Source organism: Ovis canadensis, chromosome 3 (genome assembly GCF_042477335.2).
Source record: "Ovis canadensis isolate MfBH-ARS-UI-01 breed Bighorn chromosome 3, ARS-UI_OviCan_v2, whole genome shotgun sequence".
Lineage (NCBI taxonomy): Eukaryota > Metazoa > Chordata > Mammalia > Artiodactyla > Bovidae > Ovis > Ovis canadensis.
In genome coordinates, this window is record NC_091247.1 from 75,435,355 (window position 1) to 75,451,355 (window position 16,001).

The window sequence follows — 16,001 nt, forward strand, 5'->3', positions numbered from 1 at the left end:
ACTGAAGGTGGGACCAGAAGGAGTAGGAAATAAAGGAGGGAGAGAGTCAGTGGCTTGGACAATGTGGGGCCACCATACAGGTAGGCCAGCGGAGAAGTCACATTGGAGACCCCATATCTGGGAGATAAAGGTTATCATATGAGAATCAAAGTGTTGAACTAAAGTACAGCAACTACAGTAGAAGCCAGAGAAGTGAGTCAGTCTAGAGGGCCCTGAAATGCATTCAAAAATTTTCTAAAGGTTTCTAATCAGCTGCTCTTCTGTCTCATCACCACCAATATTACATCCACACACACCAGCACCAAGACATCATGTATCTCATATATTATAGTTTTTAAAAAATCAATATATTTTACCACTCATAACTAATTACTATGAATAATGATAAACATAACTCTAACAGTTTTATTTATAGCATAATGGAATCAGTGCTCATGTTCTGCCTCTGTATTAATGCTAACTGGGTGCCAGACCTCAGGGAAATGATTTCATTACTCTCTATTTCAATGTTGTCATGGGACATGAGTTATTTAATAATAAGTTATCTTCTCTGGAGGGCTTCCCTGGTAGGTCAGAGGTTAAAGCGTCTGCCTGCAATGCGGGAGACCTGGGTTCGATCCCTGGGTGGGGAAGATCCCCTGGAGAAGGAAATGGCAACCCACTCCAGTATTCTTGCCTGGAGAATCCCATGGATGCAGGAGCCTGGTGGGCTATAGTCCACAGGGTCGCAAAGAGTCGGATACGACTGCACTACTTCACTTTCACTTTCTCTTCTCTGGGAGGCCACTTTCCTGGTCACTCTACATAAATGTCAATTGTCACTCCCCTGCCAACATCGCATATGCTTATTTTTTTTCTCTTTACCCACTGATATGCTAAGTGCTTTCCTTCTTTATTTTTCCTTACAGTCTATCTCCCCAACTAGAATGCAAGCTCCATGACAACAACATATTTGTCTATTTTGGTCATAAATACTCAGTAATAGCAGGCTGTCTCTAAATGTTAATAATAAAAAGTAGAAGAGCTTATAATTACCATAGAAGAGCTTATAATTGGACTTGGCAATAAATGGAACGTAGGACCTGTGGTTCTAGACTTTTAGAACTCAAATAAAGCATATTTCCCTGACCCTCATTATATTGTTACATCATCTTTTGTAATATATGCATCACACTCCACTGCAGATGTCCCTTAAAATTGTAATGCCATTTCCTCCAACTTTGAAATTTGGACTATCTTCTTACTGTGGACCATACTTTAATAAATATCATTACAAGTATAATTTTGCATCTCTCTCACATCACTTATTATATTCCTAAAATAATTATTCTTGGGTAAAATGGTATGAACAGTTTAACAACTTTTGCAATTGAATTGGTTTTTGCCAAATTGCCTTCCAGAAAGGCATTATCAATTCATATCCCCCTTAAACAGAGATAACCTCACACTGATGAGTTTAAGATGATGGTCTCTGAGACAGACTTCAGGGTCAAGTCTTAGCTTAATGATCTCTGGTTGAAAATACCTGGCAACTCACTGAATCCCTCTAGGTCTTAATTTCCATATCTGAACAATAACTAAAATAATGTTATTATTTTTTAGAGTTGTTCTGAAGATTAAATGTGAAAATTTTAAAATATAAAATGGAATCTTATAGACTAAATAAAATTTAACCACTGTTATTTCAGTGTACAGGATTATCTTTCCTCCAGATCCTTACCAACACTGGGTATTTTACTTTGCCAAGCTTAGTGTTTTTCTTACTGCTAATTACATTAGATTTATTTCACTACTAGTTATGATGAACATTGTTTCTTATGGTTATCATTTCTTTTTTTCCATTGGGATTTTCACTGCTTATTGACCTATAAGATTTCCTTAAGTATTAAGGAAATTAATCTTCCATCTGTCAAATGTATTATAAATATTTTTCCAGACTGTGATTTGCCTTTTAATTTGGGTCTGTGGTTTTATTTGCTTTACCAAGTTTAAAAATGTTATGTTTTCTAATCCATCAATATTTCCCTTATGAGCTTGGTTTGGGGACTTTGCATAGGCAATTCTTCTTTATCAAGTATAATTACTCACTTATTTCTTCTAGTTCTCTCAGGCTTCTGTTATTTATGTTTAAAATTTCAATCCATCGGGCATTTATTTTGGTTTAAGACATGTAGTAAGCATCTCAATGCTTTCACATGCTAATTCAATTGATTGGGTTTCCTGCTCATAGCTTCTAGACTTTGATTTTTTAACTGATGAGCTATTAATAAAATTGAACCAAAGGGACCAAGAAGAAAAAGTAAACCAGATTAATTAAACCCAGATCATTAGTTTATGCAATAATTTAATTAATAGACTCTGACTTGAATTCACTAAGCTTATTAATGAAGTTAATACAATTTAATAAAGTGAATAAAGTTTAATAAAATGAATGGGCTTTGTAACAACTATTCTGATTGTGTTCCCTTTTTTGCTTCTGCCAAACCTGGTCCTAGGCTGAGGCTGCTATAAGGGGCTAGTCATTTTCTTTTCCAGGGGATCTTCCCGACCCAGGGATCAAACCCGTCTCTTCTGCATCTCCTGCATTGGCAGGTGGATTTTTTACCACTGAGCCACCAGGGCATTACCTTTGCAAAAATGGGCATTGATACCCCAAGCAGGAATGTTGGTCTCTCTGGAGAAAGAAACAGACAGAATTACTAAATCTACATGAGACTACCCTGTAGATATGTATAACCTTATGGCAGAAAGTGAAGAGGAACTAAAAAGCCTCTTGATGAAAGTGAAAGAGGAGAGTGAAAAAGTTGGCTTAAAGCTCAACACTCAGAAAATGAAGATCATGGCATCCAGTCCCATCACTTCATGGGAAATAAATGGGGAAACAGTGGAAACAGTATCAGACTTTATTTTGGGGGGCTCCAAAATCACTGCAGATGGGGACTGCAGCCATGAAATGAAAAGACGCTTACTCCTTGGAAGAAAAGTTATGACCAACCTAGATAGTATATTCAAAAGCAGAGACATTACTTTGCCAACAAAGGTCCGTCTAGTCAAGGCTATGGTTTTTCCAGTAGTCATGTATGGATGTGAGAGTTGGACTGTGAAGAAGGCTGAGCGCCGAAGAATTGATGCTTTTGAACTGTGGTGTTGGAGAGGACTCTTGAGAGTCCCTTGGACTGCAAGGAGAGCCAACCAGTCCATTCTGAAGGAGATCAGCCCTGGGATTTCTTTGGAGGGAATGACGCTGAAGCTGAAACTCCAGTACTTTGGCCACCTCATGCGAAGAGTTGACTCATTGGGAAAGACTCTGATGCTGGGAGGGATTAGGGGCAGGAGGAGAAGGGGACGACAGAGGATGAGATGGCTGGATGGCATCACTGACTCGATGAACGTGAGTCTGAGTGAACTCCGGGAGTTGGTGATGGACAGGGAGGCCTGGCGTGCTGCGATTCATGGGGTCACAAAGAGTTGGACACGACTGAACTGAACTGAACCCTGTAGATATAGTCAAATCAAATACTTTGAAAATTCAATTTTATCTCCCTAAGTCTCTCTTGTTATCTCAAGCAGTATAGGATGAATAGTCCCCTATAACTATTGGAAGTCAAAATTTGATATTTCAAAATATAATTGATCTTAGTCCTATGGCAGTTCTATTCCCAGTTTTTTTAAGGAATCTGGGCATATAACCCAAAGAAACCAGAATTGAAAGACACATATGTTCCCCAAGGTTCATTGCAGCACTCTTTACAATAGCTAGGACATGGAAGCAACCTAGATTTCCATTGGCAGATGAATGGATCAGGAAGTTGTATATATACACAATGGGATATTAAATCAGCTATAGAAAGGAACACATTTGAGTCAGTTCTAATGTGGTCAATGAACCTGGAGCCTATTTTACACAGTGAAGTCAGAAAGAGAAAGACAAATACTGTATATTAAGGCATATATATGGAATCTAGAAAGATGGTACCAATGATCTTACATGCAGGGCAGCAAAGGAGACTCAGTGGGAGAGGGTGGGACGATTTGAGAGAACAGCATTAAAACGTACATTACCTTATGTAAAATAGATGACCAGTGTGAGTTCGATGCATGACGCAGGGCACCCAAAGCTGGTACTCTGGGGAAACCCAGAGGGACAGGATGAGGAGGGAGGTGGAAAGGAGGTTCATGACAGGGGGCGGGGTTGGGGGCAGGAAACATGTATACCTATGGCCGATTCACGGTGATGCTGTTGGGCAGAAAGTTCGACATGAGCAATGAGGGGAGGCCTGGCTGAAAGGGATGCAAGCTGACCTCTAAACTCCAGCCCAGACACACCCAGGAGAGCACACAGATATGCGACAAGATAACCACAGAGACTTTTCAACTCCTGCACATGCACTCTAGGCACACAGTGGATACAAAATAACCACAGGGGCTTCTCCAGGGGAGGCCTGGTTGATCTCTAAGGTCCTACCTAATAATGTATGGCAAAAGCCATCATAACATTGTAATTATCCTCCAATTAAAATAAACAGATTATAATAGATCTTAATTATGTTTTTCCTTCCAACCTATAAAGTCTAATCTTCCCAAAGATCCCTTCAAACATATTGGTATTAACAATTCAGCTAAAATAAAATAAGAAGACCTATTTAAATCCACTTTCAGGTTCCATGATTCTTCAGGCTTAGTAAGCATCAGCTTTCTTCCTATGACAAGGATCTTAAGGGAACAGGACTGCAAAGTAGAATTTGATTATTGAAAGCTGTTACTGCACTGATCTAAATGGCCTCCTATCCATTTCCCCAACCCCCAGGCTTCTGAACCAGGCTCCTGAATGTCTTCTGTTAGCTCATAAAAGCAAGCCCCAGTGACCAGCTGGTCTTAGAGGCAAAGATTCAAGGCCCTCTTTTCTGAGCTTTTTCTAGAGACTCTGCTCTTGTTTGACCTCATCTCTTTGAACTCTCGATTCTCTAACTTGACTTTGACATCTGTTCCTGACCCTTATTAGATTTGGTCCTTTCATTTTCATTTGTTCTTTTGTACTTGAAGTGTTCTCACCATTTTCAGGTGAGCCTTGTTTGTCTAGGATCTCTGTTGTCGTTCAGGAAGATTCAGACATTTATACATTACATGAGCTACTGAGTTCCTGTTTGGTGTAGGTATTAAATGCATGACGCCTTTTGGTGAGAAACTTTGCCATAGCTGCTTATGTATGTAGGAGCTATAAACTGTTATGCTCCGAGCCCGTATCTCCGAACCGACCGACAGAGCAAGGCCACCACAGTATTGCAAACGCAAGAAGGGAGTTTGTTTATTCCTAGCGCACTAGGGCCCAAGTCTCATCCCACACAAGGGAATCTGACAAGAGCCACGAACAAAGAAGTATGGCGGCTTATATACAGGCAGTTCTTTGTCTCAGTTACAGGAGTAGCTGGCGTTACATGATTGGCCAGGCAGGATGAACGTATATCCTGTCTCTTTCTGGCAAACATGACTCAGGTCCTAGAGACCATCGTTTGGTCCCTAACATTCCCCCCTGTCCTTAGATCATATAGAGGAATCTTCCTCTCAGTCCTGAGACACAGTTTGATATTGTTGTCGAAGCACAAACAGCTGTACGGTATTTATGCGTTCCTTTACAAAGGCTATAAGTCTATTGATAATGCATGGGCCAAAGGTAAGCATTAGTAAAAGTACTAGCAGGGGTCCTAGCAAGGTAGAGATTAAGGTTGTCAGCCAAGGGGATTGTTGAAACCAAGATTTAAACCATCCCTGTTGAGCCTCATGTTCTCGTTTACGTTGGGCCAGTCCTTTTCTCACTTTGGCCATAGATTTTTTAACTATTTCTGTATGATCCGCATAGAAACAGCACTCTTTTCCTAGGGCAGCACAGAGTCCCCCTTGTTGCAGAAAGAGCAGATCTAATCCCCTCCTGTTTTGCAGAACTACTTCAGATAGAGAAGTCAGAGATGATTCTAAATGACTAATAGATTGCTCTATACGGGTAATGTCTTTATCTATGGCCGCTCTCAGGGAGTTAAATCCTTGGCCTTGCAGGGACAGAGCTGTTATTCCGGTCCCAGCCCCGGCTATTCTAAGACCGAACATAGTTGCTATGGTTATGACGGTAAGAGGTTCCCTCTTAACTTTATAAGTTCTTTTTGGAGGATTTAGAGTTAATTTCTGGGCCCAATAATCATATATTGCTTTCTCTGGTCGGTACAGAATCTTTGGCATGACAGCCACCATAACACAGAATTCTTCTTTGGGGTCAAAGATTGAGCTATGCAGACATGGAGTTAGCCCCGTGTGTGAACAGACCCACCATCCCCCCATTTGAGGTATTAACCATTTAGCTACAGGCAAATCATCAGGCTCGACGACATGCACACAAAGTGGAGACTTTGCTGGTAACACCGTGCCCATGCATAAGCCCTTTCCCCATCCCTCTTTCATCGTCAGACCCACCTTTCGGTCCCCCCAATGACACTGAGGAGGATCGGTGCTGTTGGCCAAGTCATAAGAGGCGTTGAGGCCTACTGCTTCGTAATAAGGGGGAATTAAGTTGTAACATAACCAACAAGATTTAGTTGCCTCAGGATGGGTCTGATTCAGGGTGGCGTAAGCTGCCCTAATCAGCTTCCATAGGGGATCTATTTTAGCGAACGCTTCTGCTTCGGGACTCACTGCCAAAGATGTTGGCATGGAAGTCGTTAGGCGGGGGGTTACAGCCAGCTTTTTTTACTTTGTTGGGCCCGATACTGTGTACAAGAATTGGCTCTAAGACCTGGCTCACTACTATAATCCCTTTCCCATCAACCCCAAACCCTCCTGATTCCCTCGTCTGTAGTCCTCAAGATAGGCCAGAGATCCAGGTCCCCTCTTTTTCGCTTTTTTCTGGATTGAACCTTATTCTGACTTGTGCATAATTGCAACTTTTACAGCTAAAAGTTGGATCTCCGAGGACCCTAGGGAGGGGCTTGGCAAATGAAAAATTAAGTAAATCTCGATTTCTTACTTTCCAGCGACGAGGTCCATCATTAGAAGTAACACAATCCCAAGTTTTACAATAAGAGTCTTGTGCCCCCCCACCCCCCACAGGTCTTTCAGTCATGCCTGGGTGCGCCTGGGCATGCCCAGAACCCTTGTTCTCGGAGATAACCACTAGCCCAAGGCACATTTACCATCGGCTTAAGATCAAAGTACAAGTCTGGCCACCATGTGTTTGGTGGATGTATTGCGGTAGTGGAGTTTAGCACCTCTCGTGTTAGTCCATTTTGCAGCTTCCAGGTGATTTTGATGGGTTGATGTGGGTTCACGCTGGCAACTCCAGAGCAGAGTAACTGGGTCATCCACAAGAGGGCCCAGCCGAGTTGTCCTGGTCCTGTTGGCGCCTTCGAAGCTTTAGCCTCAAGGGGTTGGACAGGTGCAGAGATGCTTCCCATTCTTTTTTAGCGTCTTTTTGCTCTGCTGAAGCAGCTGGGCGTACGTGGTTGCAATGCACCCAAGGCCCGATACCGTCAACCTTTAGGGCAGTTGGGGTGGTAAGAAGAACAACATAAGGACCCTTCCATTTGGGTTCTAGTGCCTTGGTTTGGTGCCTTTTGACCCACACCCAGTCTCCTGGGCCAATGTCATGTGAGGGAATAGTTCCCTTATTTTGACCCACATGTATTTCCCGGAGCAGTTTCCAGACACGAGAGTGCACCTTGCTTAAGGCCATCAAGGCCTCTTGGAGTTGCCCCAACGTGGGAGGCGGTAGTTTCTTTCCTTCAAATATTGGACATACAGGGGGAGGTCTTCCATACAGAATCTCAAATGGGGTCAGATTAAGTTGATAAGGAGTATTACACGCACGGAAGAGGGCGAAGGGAAGGAGGGTCACCCAGTCCCCGCTAGTCTCTATAGCCAATTTAGTTAAAGTTTTTTTTAGAGTCCGATTCATTTTTTTTACTTGCCCTGAGCTCTGTGGACTGTATTTACAATGTAACTTCTATTTAGTCCCCAGGGCTAGGGTAAGGCTCTGAACTATTTGACTCACAAAGGCAGGTCTATTATCAGAGCCGATGGTCACTGGCAGGCCAAACCTGGGAACTAATTTTTTTTTTTAATCTTTTTTGCCACTATCATCGCGGTTTTTCCCTTTGTAGGAAAAGCTTTTACCCACCCTGAGAAGTTATCTACCAACACTAACAAGTACTGGTAACCATACTTGCCTGGCCTTACCTCGGTGAAATCTATTTCCCAGTGTTGCCCTGGTCCTTCTCCCCGATACCTCAGTCCTGCATGTTGTCCTTTTCCTGGCCTCATCTGTTGACAAGCCTTACAAGCATGCACTATGTTCTTTACAGTTGTCTGGTGCCGGGGAAATTGCAGGCGCGCAGTTTGAAAGAGCATCAGAGTCTTTTTTTTTTTTCCCAGATGAGTAGACAAGTGCAAATGCTCACATAGTTGCCATCCCAACTGAGCAGGGAGTATCAAGTAGCCGTCTGAGTCTCGGTACCATCCATCTTTATCTTTTTGAAGGTTGGTGTGTTTTTGGATCCAAGCCAAGTCTGTGGATGAATACTCAGGGGTTGGGGGCAGAGTTTTCATACCTGGAGGTGGAAGTCCGATCGCCAACACAGGGGTGATGAAATCTTTATCAGCTACTTTTTGAGCTGCCAGGTCTGCGGCACGATTCCCTCGTGCCGTGGGGCCGTCACCCTTCTGATGTCCAGGTACGTGTACTATTGACACAGCCCGAGGCATCTGTATAGCCTCTAAAAGTCTACGGATTTCAGGCAAGTTTTTAATTTTTTTTTCTTCAGCTGTCAAAAACCCCCGTTCCCAATATATTGGGCCCTGGATGTGTACTGTGCCAAAAGCATAGTGACTGTCAGTGAAAAGTTATTCTTTTTCTTTTGGCTCTCTCTAATGCTTTAATCAGGGCAATTAACTCTGCCTTTTGTGCTGAGGTATCCGGGGGAAGGGCCTCTGCCCATATCGTCCATCCAGAGTCATCTACTACTGCGGCTCCCACCCGTCTCTGTCCATCTTTTACATAACTGCTGCCATCTGTGAACCATCTTAGCTCACTGTTATCCAGTGGAGTATCGGTTAAGTCCTTTCGCATTGCTGTTACCCCGGCCAGTATCTCATCACAATCATGGAGGGGGCTATTTTCCCCCGGATTGGGCAAAAGAGTGGCCGGATTTAGAGTGCAGGGTGTTTGGAAATGAATCCGTGGGGTGTTAAGTAGCAAGGCCTGGTAGTGCGTCAAGCAGGCATTAGAAATCCATTTACCTGGGGGTTGCTTTAAAACTCTCTCTATGGCACGAGGAGTGTAGACCAAGAGTCTCTGTCCATAAGTCAGTTTATCAGCATCGTGGACTAAGAGCGCGGTGGCCGCGATGATACGGAGGCAAGGTGGCCATCCGGCTGCCACTGGGTCCAGTCTCTTGGAAAGGTAAGCTACAGGTCGCTTCCATGGTCCCCATCTCTGTGTTAGTACCCCTTTTCCTATCCCCCGCTTTTCATCTACAAATAATTGGAAAGGCTTAGATGGATCAGGGAGGGCAAGGGCAGGAGCCTCTAGCAAGGCTTGCCTGAGCTCTTAGAAGGCCTCTTTCATTGGCTCAGTCCATTTCCAGTCCTTGTTTTCTTTGGTCCCCTCATATAGGGGCCTGGCCTTTTGTGCAAACCCCAAGATCCATAACCAGCAATATCCCACCGTTCCCAGAAATTTTCTCACTTGTCTAGGGTTAGCCGGCTCAGGGACCTGGAGGATGGTTTCTTTCATAGCCTGTGTTAGCCACCTCTGGCCCTGTTTTATCTTATAACCGAGGTATGTAACCTCTTGCTTGGCAATCTGGGCCTTTTTGGCACTAGCCCGGTAACCTAAAGTCCCCAAGGTTTGGAGAAGGTCACCTGTTGCCTCTTGGCACTCTTTCTCTGTAGCCGCCGCCAGCATAAGGTCATCAACATATTGTAATAAAACAATGGTAGGGTGTTCAACCCGATACTCACGGAGGTCTTTGTCCAGGGCCTCATTAAATAACGTGGGCGAGTTTTTGAAACCCTGTGGTAAGCGAGTCCATGTCAGCTGCACAGGGGTCTGACCACCGTCTTCCTGCCATTCGAAGGCAAAGATCTCTTGGCTTGTGGGGGCAAGAGGCAAACTAAAAAAGGCATCTTTTAAATCTACAACAGTGTACCAAATGTAGTTTGGAGGCAAGTTGCTTAGCAATGTATAAGGCTTAGGAACCATAGGATGAATATCATTCACCCGTTTGTTGACTTCTCGTAGATCTTGAGCCGGTCTAAAATCAGTTCCCCCAGCCTTTTTCACAGGCAGCAGGGGAGTGTTCCATGGGGACCAGCACCTTTTCAGGACCCCAGCGTCTATGAGGCGTTGTATATGAGGAGTAATTCCTTGTCGAGCTTCCTGACTCATGGGATACTGTCGTACCCTCACCAGGGAAGCACTGGCTTTCAGTTCCACAATGATAGGGGGCCTCTGTTTGGCTAGTCCCATTTCTGCAGTTTCAGCCCAGGCCTGAGGGTATCTTTGAACCCATGGTTGTACTTCGGGGCTTATTGTCGCTGGGGCCTCTGGCAAGTAGAGTCTGTATTCATCTTTTAATGCCAGAGACAAGACCTGAAGAGGATGCCCGGTCCCATCTAAAACCAACACTTGTCTGTGGTCGAAATGAATTTGGGCATTTACTTTAGACAGTAAATCCCTTCCCAACAAGGGCGCTGGACACTCAGGTATCACCAGAAAAGAATGGGTCACCTGGTGGGCCCCCAAGTTCACATGCCGTTTTGTAGTCCATCCATATCGTTTAGTCCCGGTTGCTCCCTGCACCCAGCTACTTTTCTTAGACATGGGTCCATCTTTTTGGTTTAAGACTGAGTATTGGGCTCCCATGTCCACCATGAAGCCAACCGGTTTCCCCTCCACATTTATAGTTACCCAGGACTCGGGGAGGGGCTTCGAGCCCTGACCCCCCTAGTCGCTATCCTCACCCGCGTAGAGGATATGACTGTCTGGAGAGGGAGTCTCGTTTTTGGGGTTCCTGGGCTCCTCTTTTAGATTTTTTTGGGGGCATTTATCTTTTTAATGTCCAAACTCTTTACAAAACACACATTGGTTTTTCTCAAACTTACGCCTTGTCGTTTTTTCTTCAGTTTTTTAGTCCAATTTTTTCCTTTTCTGGAACCTGTTTTTGTTTTCAACCCCAGCAAAAAATATCTGGGCCAGCTCTTTTTGATTTTTACGGTTTTCTTCAGCTCTAAATTCTCTTTCTTCTCTTCTAATGCGGTCCTCTCTCTCTTCTGGGGTCTCTCTATGATTAAAAACTCTCTCGGCTGCCCTCACTAGATCTTGCAAGGATTGTTCATTTAACCTCTCTATCTTTTGTAGTTTTTTTCTAATATCGGGGGCTGCTTGATTTACAAATGCTAACATAACTGCCGCTCGTGACTCATCTGCCTGTGGGTCCATAGGGGTATACTGTCTAAAAGCTTCCATTATCCTTTCAAGGAAGGCTGCTGGGCTCTCATTTGGTTCCTGCCTCACTGAATTTATTTTGGCCAAATTAGTCAGCTTTTTGGCGGCCGCTCTAAGGCCGGCCATAAGAGTCTGACGGTATACCCGGAGACGCTCCCTACCTTCAACGCGTTTGAAGTCCCAGTTGGGTCGCACCAAGGGGAACCCCTCCTCAATGAGGTTAGGCTGTATTGTGGGCCTCCCATCCACCCCTGGCACATTTTTTCGAGCTTCTGACAGAATCCGCTCGCGCTCTTCTGTAGTGAAAAGCACCTGTAACAGTTGCTGACAATCATCCCAAGTGGGATTATGAGTAAAAAGGATAGACTCTAACAGATCAATAAGACCCTGTAGTTTTTCAGAGAAGGAGGGAGTCTGGGTTTTCCAATTGTACAAATCACTAGTGGAAAAGGGCCAATACTGATATGTCCGCTCTCCACCCTCTCTGGCTGGTCCCCACCCCCCCCCCGGACCAGAAACACGTGAATAGTGGAGGAGGGGACTTCTGGGTTTTCTTCCGCTACATTGGCCATTTCTTTTGTTTTTCCCCGAGTTCCCTGGGGGGGGCCCCCTTCTCTGGGATGAGCTGAAGGCTTGGTTCTCTTCCTGGCTTCTCCCGATGAAACCTGTGAAAGCAAGGGCGGATGTGGATCCGCATACGGGGGTGGGAACAATTCAGTCTCCAGATCTATCAGATTAGGATACAGAGAAGATTCCTGGAATACCGGCTTTGGTCGATTTTCGTCCTTTTTTTTCTTCTTTTTTTTTCGGAAGCCTTCATTACTAACACCTGTGGGCTTGGTGAGGTTGGAGTTGGGGAAGAGGGACGGGGAGGTTTAGGAGGAGTGAGAACAAAGGGTTTAAGCCATTCTGGCGGGTTCCTCACTAGATCCTGCCAGACCAGAATGTAGGGAGTCTGATCTGGGTGCCCGGCAGGACTAGGAGTAAGCACCCTCTCTTTAACTGCCTGGATAATTTGGGGATTGAAGGTTCCCTCTTGTGGCCATCCGACGTCAAAGGTGGGCCACTCGACAGGACAGAAAGTCACCAGTTTGCTCTTCTTTACCAGTAAAGAAAGATTCTGAGCTCTAGACTTGAAATCAGAGAAGTGGTTAATCATAAGAGATAAAGGAGTAGAAGTTGTTTGTCCCATGATCACAGAAAAGTACACTGGGAGCCAACAGAGAACACAAAGAGCAGCGCAGACACCACAAATAGACAAACAGATAACAAACACAAGGTGGCCACCAACAATGCACTCAATCTTACCTGCAGGATGTTCACAGAGCCAGCTGCCTCCCCAGCACGAAGCTAGGCCCCGGCCTTACGCTGACTTAATCCAGTATCAGAGCCAGCTGCCTCCCCAGCACGAAGCTAGGCCCCGGCCTTACGCTGACTTACCTCTGCACTTTACAGCCAGATGCCTCCCCAGTAAGATACTAGGCCTCGGACTTAATCTGGGCTTCTGCAACGTTAGCACCGGTGCTCAGAGCTCTTATCTCCTAACGAGGTTACTCCCTTCTACCAGGAGAGTTGTCCTCCCTGGCGGGACGGAGATCCCGGACGAACCCCCAGATGTTATGCTCCGAGCCCGTATCTCTGAACTGACCAAGAGAGCAAGGCCACCACAGTATTGCAAACGCAAGAAGGGAGTTTGTTTATTCCTAGCGCGCTAGGGCCCAAGTCTCATCCCACACAAGGGAATCTGACAAGAGCCGTGAACAAAGAAGTATGGCGGCTTATATACAGGCAGTTCTTTGTCTCAGTTACAGGAGTAGCTGGCGTTACATGATTGGCCAGGCAGGATGAGCGCATATCCTGTCTCTTTCTGGTAAACATGACTCAGTTCCTAGAAACCGTCGTTTGGTCCCTAACATAAACAAGATTTATAAATCACAATTTAATTAACATAGCCACCTCTCTTTCCATCATAGTTATTCTCTCCTCTATACTTTTATTCATTATGTTCCCTTCTCCTGAAATAGCTAAACTTTTTCCTATTTTCTACTTTCAAATCTTAACATTCTTTCAGTCCCACTCAAATCCTGGATCCTCCATGAAGCCTCTTTAAACTGTTCTCTTCTTCTTCTGATTTTTTCTCTTTTTTGTGACTTCAACTTCTACTGACCTTTAAATGTGTAGTTAACAACTTATAAGTGCATACTTTTCTTGCCCAATGGCATAATATCTGGGTCTTGTTTATTCAGCTAGATTATGGTCCCCTTAAGAACAGAGGCAGGGATGTTCTAATTCCCACAATGGCCATCATAGTGTTCAGTGGCCTGTAAGTACTCAGAAGTGTCAACTGGTGGCTGACCAGCTCCATTCCCATTGGAGTTTGTCTATTCTGATTAGCATTATCTCAAGGAGATAATATTTCCCTTGTGCTCTTTTTTGTGGATGCTTTTTGTTCATCCCCCTTAAAACTCACACTTCTTTAATCTTCCTCCAGCCTTCATTATGATTTTATAGATACATAATTTTATAGTGGATACACATCTATTTATTTTTTACTAGAAATATTTACCAGTTCAGATTTTAACATAAGTCCTCAAACCCATTATTTTGCAATTTTACAAGTGTCTTAATAATCAATCCTGAAAATCAGACAAGGGAAACATTTATCCTCAATATGTTGAGGAGAAAATGGAGATATTAAATTTCTAAGTGGCTTCTCCACATTTATATATTTAGCAACTAGCATAGACGAGACTAAAATAGTTCATTGGACCTAGAACCAGTGATCTCCAGAATGAAACCAGGACCCGTTCTACTAAGCTCCACTGCCCTTCAATTACCATAAGGCCAAATTCCAATTAAGATCTATTCCACCTGAAAATGTATATAAAATTTCAACAGTAGCAATGTCTCAAACCTTAACTGTTACTCTATCATGCTTTACTGAAAGAGACTTCTAGAATTCAAGGGCATGACTTATTCATCTATTTTACCTCCTATTCTTTCTCTCTCAGAACCAACCATTTCCTTAATTGAATCAGTCTTTAAACTAGAAAATACTTTCATTTTTTTCTGTCAGAGGTTTTTCAGTTCCCTTTTAGTGAACTAGTTATGAGGATTATGTCTGAAATTGGTTAGGGAGATACAGTGGCAATTGTGTACCATGGCTACTTGCAAAATGCAATTAAGCACTGGGATGCTGGCCAAAGCCCTGGCAGGCAAAGACCTGAAACCAAGGGAGGGATTATCCTGGAGCCACATTAGTGCCATCTAATTGCTGTTTTAACTTTCTCCTTTCAGCCATACTGGTTGTCCTGGCGGGGACTGGAGGCTTCCAACACAAGAGCAAGAGCCAAAGTGAATTTATCATCAGATTAAATTTGTTTTGTTTGAGTTAGTCTGAGATCTGGCCATGAGACATCATTCCCTTTACTCCTATGATGTTGTTCCAGTTGTTCCAGCTGCTTGTAGGTTGTCATGCTGCTGATTCAGCCCTGGATCTGGGAAATGATAGCTGATCAAACTTTGGATGTCCGTTCCCAAGTCAACTGTTAGTAGGTTTGTATGCATTCTAGAGATGGAAGCATTAGGGAAAAAAATACTTAGATATTACACTGAGAGAGAAATAAGCATTTAAATTCCTTTTGGTGGTAAAGGAGATTTAAAGTGGATATAAACAGGGTATAAAATGAAGTGGTTATTTGTAGGAATAACATCTCTTCTCTCCCAAATATCTTCTCCACTTTTACTTGCAATTCTGTATTGGTTATAGTAGAAAGTATCATTCACTTCAGACTCTCTTTACAGCAAATTTCCTTAAAATGGGGAGCACGTTTGCTCTAACACGTCTATGTGAATGAGCAGGGGAGCTGATGTCAGTTTGGATGAGGTAAATAGACAAAGAAGAAATCATACAGGCTGAAGCAAATCTTACATTGTATCTCCAGATATCTTTTTCCAGAGTGGAAGCATTAATATGCAGCATCTTGAGACTTAAACACTTCTTGTGAAGCCAATATTCCTCAAAAAGTGTTGCTTTAACTGAGTTCACCAAATATATACCAAGATCTTAAATGCAATAAACAGATACCCAACTCAAAGAATATGTCCTTAGCTGAAATTAACTATGTTAAAATTCCCTCAGTATAAAGAAATTTATTTCCTTCAAGTTACTCTGCAAATGCCTGCTATCTCTTTCTCTTACTATTTGCCCGTCTATTTGTCAGAGGCTAGAATTACATGTATATCTTTATTCCGAGGGCTTGATCTAGTAGCCTCAAAAACCTCAGCATTTGGTTATATACGATAAATAAGTTCTGGATATCCATTATATAGCAAGCACCTATATCTAACAATACTGTCCTGGATGCTTAAAATTTGTTAAGATCTTATGTTAAATGTTGAAATAATAATAACAGAGGTGGAAAGACATTTTGGGAGCTGATGAATACATTCATGACCTTGATGGTGGTGATGGTGATAGTGTCATGGGTATATCTGATCACCAAATTCATCT

General features: G+C 43.4%; 1 protein-coding gene across 1 annotated transcript; it reads right to left on the bottom strand.

Annotated features, from left to right (window-relative positions):
* Nucleotides 1-11,170: 11,170 nt before the first annotated feature.
* On the bottom strand, nucleotides 11,171-14,964 carry LOC138931502 (uncharacterized). The gene is made up of 2 exons (XM_070292322.1): nucleotides 14,919-14,964; nucleotides 11,171-12,153 (listed from the first exon to the last, which is right to left on the bottom strand). The coding sequence occupies exons 1-2, from the start codon at nucleotides 14,962-14,964 to the stop codon at nucleotides 11,171-11,173; spliced, it is 1,029 nt and encodes a 342-aa protein (XP_070148423.1).
* Nucleotides 14,965-16,001: the final 1,037 nt, after the last annotated feature.

Coding starts and splice junctions, on each gene's coding strand:
- LOC138931502 (XM_070292322.1), bottom strand. CDS start 14,964: ATGACAACCTACAAGCAGCTGGAACAACTGGAACAACATCATAGGA. Junction 12,154..14,918: donor ACTGGAACAACATCATAGGA/GTAAAGGGAATG, acceptor TTGCTTTCACAG/GTTTCATCGGGAGAAGCCAG.